General features: G+C 46.1%; 1 protein-coding gene across 1 annotated transcript in view; it reads right to left on the bottom strand.

The window, feature by feature from the left end:
• Positions 1–15,601, bottom strand: part of LOC124985811 (deleted in malignant brain tumors 1 protein-like) — a 55,826-nt gene that overhangs the window by 32,929 nt on the left and 7,296 nt on the right. Inside the window, exons 7-12 of the mRNA XM_047554411.1 lie at positions 14,627–14,944; positions 14,170–14,202; positions 9,046–9,199; positions 7,010–7,227; positions 5,018–5,335; positions 1,305–1,488 (exon numbers count right to left, since the gene is read on the bottom strand). Coding sequence (XP_047410367.1) covers positions 1,305–1,488; positions 5,018–5,335; positions 7,010–7,227; positions 9,046–9,199; positions 14,170–14,202; positions 14,627–14,944 — 1,225 coding nt within the window. The remainder of the gene's footprint in view (positions 1–1,304; positions 1,489–5,017; positions 5,336–7,009; positions 7,228–9,045; positions 9,200–14,169; positions 14,203–14,626; positions 14,945–15,601) is intronic.

Genomic DNA, 15,601 nt, shown 5'->3' with positions numbered 1-15,601 from the left:
ACGCTATGTCTTAATAAAACATTAGAACTATAAATTCCATATATTGAAAATACGTGATACCAAATCTCCTCACATTGTTTTCTACAAATAAACCACTGAATGAATGATCAACATATATTGCTCATAATGTGTGATGCCCCTGACGTTAGTTTACATCCTCTCAAACCAAAATGAATTAGCAGCCATGGAAACCTGTGGACTCCACCTGTCACTCCACTGCCCTTTTTATGTTTTTGAAAATAGCATTTAGTCACTCAGACCCTGTGCTGCTGTGGCCGATGAATGCAGACAGAGAGCAGTGGCGGAGGTCTGAGACACAGTGCGGGGCAAAGTCCAGAAGAGAGAATGACCCAGATACAACCCAGTGCAGACAGGTGACAGCAGGGTTTAGCACTATCAGGAAAAGGAATTTTTCAGAAACAGTTACTCAGGTATACGTATGAATGTAGGTATGTGTATACAACTGGCCCTCCCATCTGTGAGTTCTGCATTGAGGACACAACCAACTATGGCTCAAAAATATTTGAAAAAACCTGCATCTGTACTAAATACATGAAGACTTTTTTCCTTATCTTTATTCCCTAACAATATAGTGTCATGGCTGCTTGCAGAGCATTGACATTTATTATGTTGGTAAGTCCTCTGAGGTGATTTCAGGACACAGGAGGATGTGTGGGTTCTGTGCTTTAGCAGAGGATTTGAGCATCTATGGACCTTGGTGGCTAAGGCTGTGGGTGGGAGGGCAGGGGTCCTGGAACCTATCCCCTGTGGATAGTGATGGACAAATGTATACATGTACATATAAATATACATTAAAGTAAGATAAATTCCTTTAAAGTGGGCAGTGATTGGAGCAAGAAGTAGGAAGTGTGAGGTTCATGAAGGGAGGAATGAATGAGCTGTTCAGTCTGTGGAAGAAAATCTCAGCAGGGACATGGTAGAAACTCATGAAGGAAGAGGAACTGGATTTACTTTGGGTGCATCAAAGGGAAGAATGGTGGGGCTGTGGGCAAGAGGAAAGCGGGTCTGGATTCAGCAGGAGGAAGAGGCCTGTGTCTGATGAGCTGGTGGAGGTGAAGGGGTGAGGTCTGGGGCGTGGCCGCCGGGCAGGGGCTCCAGGGTCTGCTGCTCCTGGGTTATTCTCTCACTGCGCTAAGTGACTGAAAGACCCTCGCAGCCCAGGCGACCAGACCCAGTCTCACCTAAAATGTGAAAGGATTTGAGCCACGGAAAGGTTGCCTCTTTGAGGAGACCACGGATCGAATCTCGCCTGGCCCTTGAAGTAGAGAGGAGAGGCTGCTCACCTCAGGCTCGGGATGGACAGCTGTATGCGGAACTTCTCAGGCACGTGTATCACCCAGACACACTCCACATCAGTGGGGTAGTTTGTAGGATACCAAGGACTGGAGAAGGAGCCTGAGGGGCTTGACAGGACTCCCCCGCAAGAGTTGCTTCCTCCTGTGGGAGCAAGAGAGACCCATGGTTGGCCTCTTGAGCACGCACCTTGCATTTTCCCAGGTGTACAAACCAGAATTCTATCAAGTTCAACAGCAGAATCCCCCAAAGGGAAGGGACTATGCTGCTCTGGGCATGGCCGTGTCTTGGCTGGTGCGAGTGGTACCCTCTCAGAGGGCATGCAGAAATGAAAGGTGACTGGCAGCGGGACCTTACAGTCCACTATGGGTGGACTGGAAAGGTCCTGGACACATGCCAGGAGATGTGGGCGTGTCCAGGCGGTACTTCTTTACTACTCTCCCAGGTTTCTGTCTCACAAACCAGCTCAACTCAGGTGTGGACAACCTGCCCATCTGGGAGGGCTCCATCCCACCCATTCCTCCCCCCCCCATGGCAGACTGGACAGATAGAAGTCCTTCCTGCTTTTATGAATTGTCAAAATGATCCCACTGGATAGTCTATAGGTCATGATTTCAATGAAGAGGGTTACCTTTTGGTACAGGCGCTTGAGCTATGGCAGCTGCAAAAATCAGAGAAAATCAGGAGAGAGCTGAGCATCGTAAACTCACACTTCATTCAGAGCAAATGAATGAACATATTGCTACTCTTAAGTTTTACTAAGTAGCGTGGACACACGCTCTCTCTTTTTTCCCTGATCTAGGGTGGAGCCGCTCCCTTTCTTTCAACTGATTCACTGGATAATCACAGACAGTGTCCAGCTACCCAATATCTTTTCTGTGCCTCATCCACCAAACCAATGGCTGTCCTGAGACTGACTGGTCACTGCGAATTACCCACAGTAACATACAGACACCATGCTACTGTGTCTGAAGAAATTGATCAAGTGCCAGAATCTAAGAGGAGAAAAACCAGAATCCCAGAGCCAGAACGGGGAAGGGTGGGCTGGAGGGTCCTGTGAAGGAAGAGGGCTTCAATGCATGTTTAAAGTCTCTTCTTTCTCCTTTCATATGTCCTGTTGGTTTTGATTTCTACGTAGCACATATTTCAGTATTCAATATTCTATATCCTCAGTCCTCTCCCTACAAGGCTGGCTGAGAGCAAGGCAGCTTTGAAAACCTGTTCTTTGGAAAGCTAGTGCCCGCCTGAGTTCACGGGAAGGGTTAGTGGGAGGGAGGCACAAAGGCAGGTGGTTGAGAAATCCTTCACCCTGTCGTCTTGCTCTTCAGCCAGCTCTGCTGCAAGGGGCAGAGCAGTGACATGAGGGATTGGGTCCACTTTCCTGTCCTTTGTCCTTTGCCCAGGACAGGGTTGGAGATCAACAGAATATTTTTTTCTTTTTCCAGGCTACAGTGTCTTAATCAATTTTCTCTCGTTAAATGCTTGATATGCAACATTTCCCCCAGCTAATTAAATGGCAAGAGCCTTATTTTTTGCACCTAGATAGAGGTCTCAAGCTCTGTCAGTAGTGGTCTACTGGACTCATGCTCACAGAAGGATATTATTTAGGCATGAATGGTCTTATTCACCCCACGATAGTTTCTTTCCTCCCATGACCCATTCTCTTCTCCAGCTAAGCCTCTATGCTTAAAAAAAAAAAAAAAAAAAAAAAAAGGGATCTCGCAGTAGAGGGAAGAAAGAAAGGCCTCCTGTGTCCTGAGGTTGGAAACCCTGGGCCGTAGGAGGACTTGGGGGCAGAATCAGCTGAAGAACTGAAAGCCCCGCCCTCCCTTCTTCTGTCCGGACCTCCTCCTCCCTGACCCAGGCTGCAACAGATTCCTCACCGGAGCAGAAGAGGAAAGACAGGGGGCGTCAAAGCAGCTCAGCTGCTTGTTGGACCTCAGAAGGAATCTTGTATGCCTTGTTTTCCCTCCAGGGTTGCTATAAAATTTGTGGGTCCCTTTGTGAAATGAAAATGTAGGGCTTCAGTCGGATGGAGAAATCACTCTCCTCTTTCCACAGGACCACTGCTCCATCCACAGCAAATGTGACGCCCTCAAGGGATGGTGACATCTATCCTGGGGTGAACACAGGCCCTGCATTAAGTGGGCAAGAGACCTCCACTAAGTGCCATGGTGCTGTCAGGCCAGGGTAGGGACAGCTGCCAACCATCCTGAGGGCCCTGAAACATTATAGGTGCATTCTTGACTCTGGCACCAACCCAGTGCCCAGCACCCAATGGCAATGATCAATGGGCAGAGACAGAAAGGACCCAGACCAGGCCCTGGGAGCTGGGGTCAGGGAAGAAGGCAGCTGAGATCATGTCCTTAGAAGCAGAAGGCAGGAGGTCACAAGTGAGCTGGGTCTAGATGGAATCCTGAGTTTGGAAAAGGTCATTGTAGCACATGACATTGAGTAAATTACCAGAAGTTCTACTCTGACCCAAATGGTTTGTTTCTTCCTCTCTCTCTCTCTCTCTCTCTCTCTCTCTCTCTCTCACCTTCCCTCTCCACTCCCCCCGCCGCCTTTTTGGTACTGGAAATTGAACCCAGGGGTGCTCTACCTCTGAGCTATATCCCCAGTCCTTTTTATTTTTTATTTTGAGACAGGGTCTTACTAAGTTGCTGAGCCTGACTTTGATCTTGTGGTCCTCTTGCCTCAACCTCCCAAGTTGCTAGGATCACAGGTATGAACCACTGCACCTGCCCAAATGGTTTATTTCTTACCAGAAGTCTGTTATTGAGCTATGGGAAGAGTTTGCAACTGAATGCATCTTTGTTTCTCTGTAGGTTTTCATTTTCTTACCCATGTCCCTGAGATGTAAACCTTTCTACCTTCTCTCCTCTCCATATCTACCTCTTCTCAGTCACAATGATTGAACTGTTCTTCTCTCTCCTCCTACCCTTCCTTGCTCTGCCACTAGGGAGGGCGAGTTTTGAATATAATTCCATTTGGGAAATGTGACTCTTAGTCCCCTTGTCTAAATCACTGACCCTCAACCTAAGCTGTACATTGAATCACATAGGGGAGATTTAAGTATTACTAATGAGTGAGAGTCACCCCAGAGATTTTGATGTGACTGGTCCTGGGTACAGTCAAGGGACAGAGAATTTCAAAAGCTCCCTGGATGATGGTAGTGTGCAACTATAATTGGAAATCAGTCATCTGGTCACCGTCCACCAGGGTCTAGGTCAGGACGCAGGTTAGATTCCTCTTTAATTTTGCAGACATGGAAATTCCCATTGTTGGACCTACCTTGGGGTGTAGGAATCACTTCTGCAGCCCAGTTCCCAGCATCTGCACGCATGGAAAATAAGCAAACTTAGAGATCTGAGTTCAATTCTATGAAGACAAAGAAATGGTTTCAGGTGTGGGCAGGTGTGGAAAAGGCAGGCTTCATGTTACCTAACCAAGCACAAGGACACGACTTTCTTGGGAAAGAAAGCTCACACCTGAGAAAGGTGTGGAGAAGAGGACCAGCCAGCTGAGGCCTGGCGTGTTTATCTTTGGAACAGTCAGCCCCTCAGCATTCTCTGCCCCCCTGGCTGATGGCATGTTCATCTGTGGCCACTGTCCTTAGATCCCCTGGCCCTGCTCTGTGCATGTCCTCCATCCATCACCCAGACCCCTCAGGAAAAGGACCCACTGTGGGAGGAAAGGGTACCTGAGCAGATGACACCAGCATCCTCATGATGGCCACAGTTGTGGTCTGACCAGCCGGAGCTGGGGCACTGGCCAAGGTGGCTCTCACTTCCTGCACACTGGATGTTGTCCAGGAGGATGTCTCCAGAGCCTGGGCCGAAGTGGGCCTTTCCAGGAGCAGCAATGGCCTGTCCACACTCCAGCTGTCTGCACACAACCTTGGCTTCATTCAGGTCCCACAGGTCATCACACACGGTACCCCAGGACCCTTGGTGGAAGATCTCCACTCGTCCTGAGCACCTTCCAGAGCCGCCCACCAGCCGCAGTACTGGTCCATCTTCTAAACATAGGAGGATTTTATTTTTGAGTTCAGGAAATTTAACATAGGAAGTGACTTCTAACTCCCATGCCATGGCCAAGGAAGACAACAACAAGAGCAAAACCTTAAAACTGTCTTAGTTCCATAATAGGTGGAAGGGCTTTAAAGTGAGACAAAAATTGGGTTTGAATCTACTGCTCTCTAGTTGTGTAACATTTGACAAATTATTTTGTCTCCATGAGCTTTAGTTTCCTCATCTATAAAATAGGCACTCCAGCAGCACCTTCCTCATAGGACTGTAGGGATGAATCAACGAGGGTGACCATATGAAGGACACAAGTCAGCACCCAACGATTATGGCTGCAGCAGATCTTTCTGTGAGATTCTCTGTATCAAAATGCTAGTTACTGGGGAAGCAGATTTCCAGCTACTCTTTTTGGATGTGTCTTGGATAAGTGTAGATTTAGTCCCCTGAAAGGTGTTGTACCATCAAATGGCTGTGACTTCACTGAGTTCAATGGCAATGGCAATTCCTGGGTCAAAGGGCCGTGGCCAGCTGGAATGACCTGCTGCCTCCTGGAGCTGCTCTAGGGACCACCTCTTCTTCCTGTGCCCACAGGGAGGCTCTTCCACTCTGTCTTCTTTCTGTTGCTCCAGCATCCCAGCTCGCCCCCTGGAGGCCTTTGCATTTGCTGCTCTCCCTGCCTGTCATGCCTCCCATGTCACCTCCTCAGGATGCCATCCCCCCAGGCACTCCTTCCCCCAGAGACTCTCTCCTAGGCCAGCTACCTTTTATTCCCAGCCCTTATCTGTGCCCTTTGTCATCCTTGTCCCAACTCCTCTTGTCTATTTACTTGCTGCTCATGTTGTGAGCCCTTCCCACTTTCTGGCATCCACCCTGGAACAGAAAGGAAGCTGTAGTTCTGTTCTGTGCCCACACACTGGTAACTGGCCTGGAACATGGTAGAACCTGCCTAACTATTACTTAATGAGTGAATGGTGGTCATGAGTCAAAGAGTAATCTTGATTTCAAAGGCTGTGGATTACTTACCCAGGGAAGGGTCTCAGACATGCCTTTGAAGGTCATATAAGAGAAATTCCATTCATCAAAATCACACAAGCTCAAAATGCAGCCAGGGATTTACTACTTGACTTTCTGAGGGTCTGAAAGAATTACCAGGATTCCTGTAGGGCCCTCTGAGCAACAAAGTTCCTAATTGTTTGGCAGCATGCTTTCAGATTGAAAATTGGGTCTGATGCAGGAATGACCACCTACAGGGCCATGGAAAACAGCAGTCCTAAGCCTCTTATTTGGGTGAGACCAGGTGTAGTGCATGCAAGTATGAAAGGGACAGCTGGAAGGGAAAGTGCCATCTCCCAGGGTCCCACATTTCAGCACTCTGGACAGTTCCCAAGGTGCTGATGATGGCAGATTCAGCCTGAAGATACTTCATAGCTTACAGCTGTCCCCAGAATGGTGGCTGCCTGGCCAATTTACACACTGGATCCACATTGCTGCCACTGTAACCTGCCACATGGCCCTCTGTGGGAAAATCTAGCAGTTACTGAGTAGGGATGATGGAGCTAAGAGTGAGGATCTTTCAAAATGGAATCCCAAACCTCTGCTATCTGGGAGCCTCTCAGGTTAGAAACTTTGGTTATTTACAACAACAAAAGTTACAGAAGACCTCCTACCTGACTCCCTTTCACCGTGTGTGATCACATTGAACAGAGCTTGAAAGCCGGTATTGGTTATCATAGAATCGCTCCGGAACACCACTGTCATGATGTTTGAGGAGGAGAAAAATAACACAGCTCCTGGGGCACAGAACTTCCCCATGGACAGCGAGGCAATCCTGGGGCCATCGAAGATCTCCACTGAGTCATAGGGACAGCCAAGGATATCTTCCAGACTGCGGGAACAGAGCAGAAGGGTAGTGGCAGGTTAGAAGCTTCCTCGATGTTAATGCTCAAAGTGTGACAACCATAGAGTTCAAATACATGGATTATAGTTTAAGTTGCACACTAATATATGAACATTAATTAACTTTTTCAGATGCTTTATCAGAACTTTTTCTTTCCCTGAGGAATGTGCGGAACATATTTGTAACAGGTTTTAAAATCTTAATTGTTTTGGCCAGTCCCAACCTATGTAAGACATTAACAAATAGAAACAATATTTGTTACTACTGTAATAATACTGCGATTACGTGAATAGTCAGGTCACCTAACGATCAGAAAGTAATGAATGGCACAGCCATATTTCCCTACCTCTCCAATTCACAATATTTTCCATATCCAAATTCTTAGGAGGAAAGATCTTAATTTCGAAATGAAAGCAATTGCAGCATTCGAAGAGTATTTGTATTGTGGCCATTATTTATGAGGGATGTGATGAAGAGGGATGCTGAAATACACAGCCCCTATCAGGATAGGCTGGGGAGGCATACATTCAGGCTTCTCCCTTCACTGTGGGCTAATTACGTCCCTGTGGCTTCGGTCAACAAAGATGATATGGTTTAGGACTTTATCTTATTGTTGTATTTTTGTTGTTTTGCTTGGGCAGTCTGAATCCATGGCTTGGCATAGTCATGACTGAACAACAGGTCAGAGCCAGGCTGAGACTGGTGTATCAGGGATTCCATAGCCTCGCCCGCATGTGTGATGTAAGTGTCATGCACAACAAGAAAGGTCTTGTGCAGACTTGGCTCACAGAAGCACCAATGGGTGAGGAGCTGGGGCTCTGACGTCAGGCAGACCTGTGTGGGTTGACCTTGGAAAAGCTGTTCTCCTCTCTGACTCAGTTTCCTCAACTCTAACAGGAATGACAAAGAGGCCTATTGGGGATCTGTGACAACCCTGAAATGTGACAAAGTATAAAGGCATATAGGACCATCTGGGCACCCAGTCAACCTTAAAAAGTCAGCTATTATGTCATTGAGATTAAAATATGGCAGTGACTTAGGACTACATCCATGCTTTTCATGTCAGGGACGAGGCTATGTCTTTTCTGACATTCGTAAGAGGCATAGCCTAAGGCCAGAGTAGTTGGCTGATGTGTGCATGAGGAACGTCTCCTTCTGTTTGTTTGAAATTTAAATTTAAAGAAAGAAAGTTTAAGAAGAAACAGACCTGTACCCAGTGTACTACAAGGGCAAATGTGTTAAGTATTTTTGTGATTTTTAGAAAAAAAAAAAAATCAAAAGAGAAACTATCCAGGGAAGGTTAAGTGAATATGTTCACCAATGAAATACTGAGTTTTCAATTCTGTAAATATTTCAATGAAATTGACAAAGGCACATTAAAATGGGTTGAAAATCATAATCTAGACTTCATATCCATCATATATATTTTCATATGCATATGTATGATAAATACATACATATATTTTCAAATACTCTAATCATTCACTTCATATTTTTCTCAAAAGAATAGACCCCTAAAACACAATAATTATTTCAAAGTTACCATAAGGTGCTCAACTTAAATTTTTACAGGTGTTTCACATCTGGGAAAATGGGCGAAGTGGGTTAATAAGTTACTTAGTGATACTTTTACATTAAAAGTGACTTGTAGCTTAAGATTACAAACTTAAGCCAAACTTTGACTTGGGAAGATGGTAAAGCTTTATGTTCTTCTGGGTTCATCCTTAAATGTTTCCCCCCAGAAGAGATAGCTTTATCATAATTTCATAACTCATATTGTTATGTAAATATTTAAAATTTTCTTACTTCAAACTTGGAATCGTGAGCTCTATGCGGAATTTTTTATCCACATGAATTTCCCAAACACACTGGATGTCTGTTGGATAGTTTTCTGGATACTGTGGACTAGAAAATGAGCCAGAGAGACTAGAAATGACCCCTCCACAGGAGTTACCTCCTCCTGAAAAACAGGAAAAAATAGATGTCAGGATGTTGTCACCCAGTGGTCCAGTGGAATCCTGAGGTCGTCTGGCTGGGCACACAGGCTGTCCGAGCCGTCTTTAGCCTTAATATCTCGTGGGAAGAGGAGTCCATCCAATTTAATTCTGATGGGTCAAAGTATTAACCATTCATGAAAGTTCCCTGTCTTTACCTCCTCACTGCCACCTGATAGAGAAATGTGCCGCTTGTCCTCTCTGCAAACTGACTCCTCCCCTCGGGTTTTGCGTGCTGGGAGAGAGGCTGAGCAGGTCTACTTACTGGGACACTGGGAAGGAGAGAAAGAGGCTATGCATGCCTGTGTAGGGGAGAGACTGGGGAGATCTGGGGAGCAAGAGACGCTACAGTTCTAGGGTCTGAAGAGTCAGAGACGAAGGGAAAGGGACAAAGTTCTCTGTTTTGGGAGGTGCTGACTGGGACCCCCTCTGAGGACGTTTTCATAACTTTTCCCTGATAGACTGTGTTTCTTTAACTCAGGATACTCACGCTGGAATGTGTACGTTTTTGGATCTGGAAGGGTTAAACAAGATAATGGTGGAATCCAATTCTTTCATATTAGTATAAATAGATATATGCACACATGTGTATATTTAAAGCAGCATGACATGTAAGGAAGCAAAGAACTTAGAATCTCAAAGGATTTTGGAGGAAATTTGAAAACACAAGTTTTATTGACCGTGTCCCTAAATATTATAATGTTGCTTAATTTTTCTTCTTTCTGTCCTTCTGACAAATTTGCAATCCTACCACAGTCCTGCAGACTGCTAGTCTTTCCAGAGATGAGTGTTGGGAAGGGGTGGTGCTCTGTCCTATAGTTTTATCACTGATCACATGGGTAGGTTACAAGGACCAGGCCCCATCAGCTGACACTGAGGCCCCCCAAAACTGAACTCCCTGTAATCTATCCACGCGTGGTGGGGGATGATAGGCTGCTGCCTCTACACTACAGGACTGTACCCAAAGCAGGCAAGCTGAGCACAGGCCAAATGGACTCAGGAGCCTGTCTCTTGTCAGCCTCCTCTCTGACCTGCTTCCAGGCCTGCTCCTCTCATTAAAAGTTGAGCACTTATATACATATTTAATGCAATTAAAATTCCAATGATGTTTTTCATAGAAATAAAAAAATTCATGAAATTCATTTGGAAAAATAAGAGGTCCAGAATAGCCAAAGCAATGCTTAGCAGGAAAAGTGAAGCAGGAGGCATCATAATACCAGACTTTAAACTATACTCTAGTAATTAAAACTGCATAGTATTGACACCAAAACAGACATGAAGTCCAATAGAACAGAATAGAAAACACAGAGACAGACAAACCCACATAGTTATCTTACACTAGACAAAGGTGCTATAAACATACATTGGAGAAAAGATAGCCTTTTCAACAAGTGGTGCTGGGAAAAGTGGAAATCCCTATGTAGCAGAATGAAATTGAAACCTTTATCTCTTACCCTGCACAAAACTCAACTCAAAGTGGATCAAGGGCTAAGGCATTAGATCAGAGACCTGTGCCTACAAGAGGAAAATGTAGGCCCAACTCTCCATCACATGGCTTAGGAACTGACTTCTTCAACAAGACTCCTAAAGGGCAAGAATTAAAATCAAGAATCAATAAATGGGATGATATCAAACTAAAAAGCTTCTTCACAGCAAAGAAGACACTCAAGAATGTGAAAAGAAAGCATACAGAATGGGAGAAAATCTTTATTACTTGCACCTCAGATAGAGCATTAATCTCCAGGATATATAAAGAACTCAAAAAAATTAACACCAAAAAATAAAATAACCCAATTGATAAATGGACAAAGGAACTGAACAGGCACTTCACAGAAGAAGAAATATAAATGATCAACAAATGTATGAAAAAATGTTCAACATCTCTAGTAATTGGAGAAATGCAAGTTAAAACTACCCTGTGATTCCATCTAGCTCCTATCAGAATGGCAATTATCAAGAATACAAATGACAATAAATAATGGTGAGGATATGGGGGAAAAGGTACACTCATACATTGAGGATGGGACTGAAAATTGGTACAACCAATCTGGAGATTCCTAAGAAAACTTGAAATGGAACCGCCATCTGAACCAGTTATCCCAGTCCTTGGCCTATACCCAAAGGACTTAAAATCAGCATACTATAGTGACACAGCCACATCAATGTTTTTTAGCAGCTCAATTCACAATAGCTAAGCTATGAAACCAACCTAGATGCCCTTCAAAAGATGAATGGAAAAAGAAAATATGGCATATATACACAATGGGATATTACTTGGCCATAAAGAAGAATGACATTATGGCATTTTCTGGTAAATGAATGGAACTTGAGACTAACATGCTAAGTGAAATAAACCAATCCCCAAAACACCAAAGGCAGAATGCAGTCTCTGCTATGCAGATGCTAGCACACAATAAGAGGAGGAAGGAAGAATATAAATTCATTGGATTAGACAAAGGGGAATGAAGGGAGGGATAGGAATAGGAAAGACAGTAGAATAAATGAGACACAGTTTTCCTGTGTTCATATATGAATACATGACCAGTGTAACTCCACATCATGTCAACCAAAAGAATAGGATCCTAATTAGAATAAGTTATACTCCATGTATGTATAATATGTCAAAATAAATTCTATTGTCATGTATATTTAAAACGGACAAAGAAAAAAAATTTTTTAAGCTCAGCCTTTAGAGTGGCAGCAGAGAAGCTGCCCACCGTGCCAGGATCGCTTAGTGCTGTCTTGGGCAACTGCCTCCTGTCTGCTCTGAGGGTCTTCTGACTGGGAATCATTTCAACTTAAAAGAAGTGATTACCTGTTTCATGATCCTGAGAAGCCACAGAAAGACCTGGGAGGGGAAAAGAGGAGAAAATAATGACATCTGGGGGGAAATATTTATCCTCATCAACAAGTTAGAGAAGCATAAAGGGTTTCCTGGAAATGTCAAGGAATTTAGTCCAAACTGAGAAGAGATGGTGGTATTACTGAACATTCTCCATGGGTCTGGGGCAGATGAAAGCAGGTCACACTTTTTTGGATGTGCCCCCTGTCAAGAGACAGGTCTACCTTCCCTCCCTTGAACCTGGCTGGGCTCTGTGACTGCTTCGAACAACAGAATATGGCAGAAGGAGCGCTGGGCTTTTAAGGGACTGGAGGCTTCAATTTCCTGTCCCAGAATACTGGCTGCTCATGCAGCCCCACACTGACTTTTAAGACCTCTGACTGCCCTGCTGGAGGGACCCTGTGCAGAGGCCCTGGACGGGAGCCCATCCTTCCAGCAGCCCCCACCTGGACCAGGCATGGGAGTCGGCCACCAGAAAACATCACGGAGCGACCTGCCCGATGCCCAGTGGAGCAGAATCCCCCAGCTGACCCAGCCCACATTCCCCACAAACCGTGACCTATATCTGAATGGTGACTGTTTGGAAGCCACTAAGTTTTGGGGTAGCAACCAGCAACCAGATGGCTCCTCTAACTCAGGCTTGTCCTCATGTCTCCACCGTCTGTGTGACACACACGGACTGAGAAAACTACCGAGGAGCCTGTGTGAACGCCTCTGCTGGTGCTGGGAAGTGGGACCTCTAGCTTAGGCAGCCCTCCCTTCTCACTCACAGCCCCAGGCATAGGGCTGGCCTTCCCCCAGAGCACCCAGAACACATCCAGGCCCTCTCCAGGCAGATGCAGAGAGAAGCTTCTCCCAGGGGCTTGTGTCTGGTGCCTTCTGAGTCTGTGTGGGTGTGTCCAGGGGCATCAAAGGACAAGAGAGGGCCTGGTAACGCCCACTTCTGCCTCTTTTCAATCAGCTTATCTTGGACAGGCTTTGTGATCTCCCTAATCCTTGACCCTAAGAATAAGTGAAGTAATTTATCTGGAAACCCTTGTACCAGGCCTGCTGTTGAACAGGTGCTCAGAAAGATGGTCACAATGAAAGGAAACACCTTTTCATTCGCCTCCCGTGTCACTTTAGAATTCACGGTCTGTGTTGGTCTGCTGTTCTCTAATCTCTGGTTTTTACCACAGAAGGGTATCATTCAATCATTAAATCATAAGATTTGTGGAAGCAGGAAAAATCCCAAGATTCTGAAAAGCTTCAACTTTAGAGTGAGACTGGTCAGTGTAAAAAAGTGATTCTACCATTAACTTGCTGAGTGATCTTGAGACAGTTACTTGACCTTTCTGTGTCTCACATTTCTCTCCTGTAAAACAACATATAGTGCATTTTTGCAGGAGTGCCCTGCTGATTAGCAATAATCTGATCGAAATGTCCTGCTATCTTGGCTCTCTCTAGTTTTGCCTGGTTTTTGCATATCCTGGGCCAATGCATGGGTGTGGTAACTAAGATGGGTGGTCAAGAGCACTGATTACCCGCTGGCCTGCTCTGTGAATCTTGCTAATTCACTATGTCTCCATTCATATGGAAAATGTAAATGATGTACCTACTTCAAGGGGTTATTTGGGGGATGGAATGAGTTACAGATGGTCCCTGAATCATGAGGTTTCAACTTAATGGTTTTTAGACTTTACAGCAGTGTGAAAACAGTACTCACTCAGTAAAGACTGTGCTTCAACTTATGAATTTTGATCTTTTCCCAGGCTAGCAATAATCAGTGGACACTCCCCATACTGCTGGGCAGTGGCAGCAAGTCGTGCTCCCAGCTGACCAGGCAGTCAGGAGCGTGCACAGCTGACACTAGAGTGTGCTGTGTTGCCAGCTGAGCTTTGGCAGGCGAGGCTCTGAAATGCTTTCTTCAGCTTATGGTATTTTCCAACTTGCAATGGGTTTATTGAGACCTAACCCCATCATAAGTGGAGGAGCATCTGTCTGTATGTGAAGGGCTCAGAACACCTGACCCTTAAGTATTTGCTGCTTTTGTTATTATTGCTGTTATTATAATTAGTAGAAAGTTGCCTGAGCTAGGAAAAAATATGGACCTACCTTGAGGTGTGGGCGGAGGCACATCTGCTGCATCTGCATCACAAAGAAAAGCAATAGGTCACCCTCTTTCATGAGTCCATAGTGTGGAGGAGGTGGGGTGTCCCTAGGGGACTGAGGAGGCAGGAGCACAGCCTTTCAAGGTATGGGAACCCAGAATGCTACAGCTGCCCCCTGGGCACCTTCGGCCCTCCTGTGGCAGGGTCCTTGGCCTGGAGGGCTGGGGCACAGCACCTGAGTCAACTCTGCCCCATGGCAGCCAGGCTTGGATTAACTTGGGGACAGGGCGCTGGAACCTGCACTGTAGGTGATGCTGATGCCCACTGTTACCCAGGACCTGCCCTCAAGGGGCACGCCAGGCATGAGCGGATGAACGGATGGAAGATCCCTTCCAGGAAGACAGCTCTAAAACATCTTCAGTCATACTGCCAGAAATGTCTTCCTGAGAGGGAGCAGGTACCTGAGCAGATGACGCTGGCGTCCTCGTGGTGGCCGCAGTTGTGCTCCGACCAGCCTGAGTGGGCACACTGGCCCAGGTGGCGCTCCACCCCGGCACATTGGAGGTTGTCCAGGAAGATGTCTCCTGAGCCTGGGCCAAAGTGGGCCTTCCCAAGGGCAGACACGGCCTGCCCACAGCGCAACTGGCGGCACACGACCTCGGCTTCATTCAGGTCCCACAGGTCGTCACACACGGTGCCCCAGGCCCCCTGGTGGAGGACCTCCACACGTCCTGAGCACCGTCCGGAGCCGCCCACCAGCCGTAGTTCTGGCCAGTCACCTGCAGATGAAGACCTGGTGACCACTGTCCTCTGAGAATATGGCACCTTTCCATGAGACCGGAGAGCTCCACACTCATACCCCATTAGAGGTAGAGAAACTGGAGTTTGAGAAATCCTTAGACTGCCAGAAACCTAAAAAAATCCATTAACTGAACACCTATTTTGCGAGCGGTATGTGCCATTCTGTTTTGGCTAAATGCAGAAAAACATTCCAAATAGCTTGCATGAGGATTTGTGATTGGTGAAGCACTTTCACGTGCATGCTCACCTCTGTGATAACTCGGGGGGATGTCTAGAGGAGTATTGGTATACCCATTTTATCTATGAGGAAGCTGAACTCTGGAGACGTGAATTCCACATCCGGTAAGCAGCAGACCTATGCTCAGGTCTCCTGTCTCCAGGCTTCACCTTCGTTTTCTTTGCTCCTCTATCTTGCTGCCTCTGGACTGGCTCTGACACTCCACTCACTCCCGAAAAGCCAATTTGTGTCACCAACACGAGGCTGACCTTGATCAGGACTGGCACCAGGACAAAGAGAGAATCCTGCAAATAGCTGAGGCTTTGAGGACACGCCCCCACCTCCCCCCCTAAAAAAGAACTTTGTTCATGATGGGACGCTAGAGCCAGAAGATCTGAAAGTCTGGAATGGCCCTACA

Source organism: Sciurus carolinensis, chromosome 5 (genome assembly GCF_902686445.1).
Source record: "Sciurus carolinensis chromosome 5, mSciCar1.2, whole genome shotgun sequence".
In the NCBI taxonomy this organism is placed as follows: domain Eukaryota; kingdom Metazoa; phylum Chordata; class Mammalia; order Rodentia; family Sciuridae; genus Sciurus; species Sciurus carolinensis.
This window is presented reverse-complemented; position numbering and strand designations above follow the sequence as displayed.